The following is a 2,528-nucleotide window of genomic DNA, read 5'->3' on the forward strand; positions in this document are numbered from 1 at the left end:
GAGTTAGAGACCAGCTTGGGCAACATAGCGAGATCCCATCTCTACAAAAAATTAAAAATTAGCATGGCATGCTGGTGTGCGCCTGTAGTCTCAGCTACTTAGGAGGCTGAGGCAGGAGGATCGCTTGAGCTCAAGAGTTTGAGGCTGCAGTGAGCTATGATTGTGCCAGTGCACTCCAGCCTATAACTTCTGTGACTGAGCAAGACCAGTCGCAAAAAAAGAAAAAAGAAAAAGAAAAAAAGAAAAAAAAAAGAAAGTAAGGGAAAGGAAAGGAAGAGAAGAAAGGAAAAGAAAAGAAAAGAGAAAAGAAAAGGAAGGCTGAGCACGGTGTTTCACATCCACAATCACAGCACTTTGGCAGGCCAAGACAGGTGAATCACTTGAGGCTGGGAGTTTGAGGCCAGCCTGGACAACATAACAAAACCAAAAATACAAAAATTAACCAGGCATGTTGGTACATGCCTGTAATCCCAGCTACTCAGGAGGCTGAGGCATGAAAATTCCTTGAACTCGGCAGGTGGAGGTTGCAGTGAGCCGAGATCGCGTCACTGCACTCCAGCCTGGGTGACAGAGTAAGACTCTGTCTCAAAAAAAAGAAAAAAAAAAATTCCATTAGTAAACATAGAATGATTGAATTATAAAAATCACCATTTTGGGCTGGGCACAGTGGCTCACGCCTGTAATCCTGGTATGACATTGTGAGGCTGAGGAGGGCAGATCACGAGGTCAGGAGATCGAGGCCATCTTGGCCAATATGGTGAAGCCCTGTCTCTACTCAAAATACAAAAATTAGCTGTGGTGGTGGTGCATGCCTTTAATCCCAGATACTCAGGAGGCTAAAACAGGAGAATCAATTGAACCTGGGAGGCAGAGGTTGCAGTGAGCCAAGATCGCGCCACTGCACTCCAGCCTGGCAACAGAGTGAGACTCCATCTCAGGAAAAATAAATAAATAAATAACCGTTTTGTGGCATTTAATTAATTTATTGAGGCAAAGATGGCAACGGATGAAACTACTGTATTAGATGAGAGGATGATGGGGATGTTTGCAGTGAAGGAGTCAGTTTCTCACCACCTGAATTATTTGAACTTAGCACCACTAAAAGTGGAGCAATCAGGTACAGACTGCCTCCAGACCTGATGCAATAGAAATCACTGACACCATCTAGTTTGTTTTTTTGTTTTTGTTTTTCTTTTCTTTTCTTTTTTTTATTTTTTTTGACGCAGAGTCTCACTGTGTCACTGAGGCTAGAGTGCAGTGGCATGATATCGGCTCACTGCAATCTCCACCCCCCTGGTTTAAGTGCCTCAGCCTTCTGAGCAGCTGGGATTACAAGAATCTGCCACAACACCTGGCTAATTTTTATACTTTTAGTAGAGACAGGGTTTCACCATGTTGGCCAGGCTGGTCTCGAACTCCTGACCTCTGGTGATCCGCCTGCCTCGGCCTCCCAAATTTCTGGGATTACAGGTGTAAGCCACCATGCCCAGTCTATTCCATATTTTAAATATTAAAAAGTAGAACCTGGCCAGGTGTGGTGGCTCACACCTGTAGTCCTAGCACTTTGGGAGGCTGAAGTAGGAGGATCGCTTGAGCCCGGGAGTTCAAGACCAGCCTGGGCAACAGAGCAAGACTCCATAGTGGGGGGGGGAAAAAAAGAATTAGTACTTTTGTCTAGGATGTTGTTCAGAAGAGTCAGAATAGCAGGTCTGAGACTGCTGTCCTTAGAGAAGGCTGCTTGCAAATTTGGCATCTAGAAACTTGGGTTTAGAGAGGGCTATCACCATTCCCTACCTAATAAGAGTGGCTCACTGTGCCTAAACTGTTTGTACAAACAACATAGTTTATGTTGCTTTCTTTTATTTTATTTATTTATTGAGACAGAGTCTCCTTCTGTCACCCAGGCTGGAGTGCAGTGGCGTGAATTCTGCTCACTGCAACCTCTGCCTCCCAGGTTCAAGCGATTCTCCTGCCTCAGCCTCCTAAGTAGCTGAGATTACAGGCATGCGCCACCACACACAGCTAAATTTTGTATTTTTAGTAGAGATGGGGTTTCACCATTTTGGCCAGGCTGATGTCAAACTCCTGACCTTAAGTGATCCACCCGCCTTGGCCTCCCAAAGTGCTGGGATTACAGGCCTGAACCACTGCGCCTGGCTGCGCTTTCCTTCAGAATGCTGCTGTCCTTTGGGGTGAGACAAGGGGCCTTCCTGGTGAACACGGCCCGGGGCGGCCTGGCGGACGAGAAGGCGTTGGCCCAGCGCGGCCCTGGACGTGCAGGAGCCAGAACCCTTCAGCTTTAGCCAGGCCCCCCAGGATGCGGCCAGTCTCTTCTGCACCCCCCACGCTGCGTGGTACAGCCAGCAGGCATCCACCGAGATGCGCGAGGCGGGGCCGGGAGATCCGCAGTGCCGTCCCAGGCCGGATCCCAGACGGCCTGAAGAACTGTGTCAACAAGGACCATCTGGCGGCCGCCACCCACTGGGCCGGCAGGGACCCCGCGTGGTGCCCCTGAGCTCAACCGGGCC

The 2,528-nt window shown here is 48.9% G+C and overlaps 1 protein-coding gene across 1 annotated transcript in view; it reads left to right on the forward strand.

Moving 5' to 3' along the window:
• The first annotated feature begins 2,174 nt into the window (after positions 1–2,174).
• Positions 2,175–2,528, forward strand: part of LOC105540772 (golgin subfamily A member 6-like protein 2) — a 15,429-nt gene continuing 15,075 nt past the window's right edge. The window contains 2 exon segments of the mRNA XM_011981499.1: positions 2,175–2,274; positions 2,361–2,505. Of these exon segments, the coding sequence (XP_011836889.1) occupies positions 2,175–2,274; positions 2,361–2,505 (245 nt within the window).

The sequence above is a fragment of the Mandrillus leucophaeus genome, unplaced genomic scaffold (assembly GCF_000951045.1).
Source record: "Mandrillus leucophaeus isolate KB7577 unplaced genomic scaffold, Mleu.le_1.0 Scaffold227, whole genome shotgun sequence".
Taxonomy (NCBI): domain Eukaryota; kingdom Metazoa; phylum Chordata; class Mammalia; order Primates; family Cercopithecidae; genus Mandrillus; species Mandrillus leucophaeus.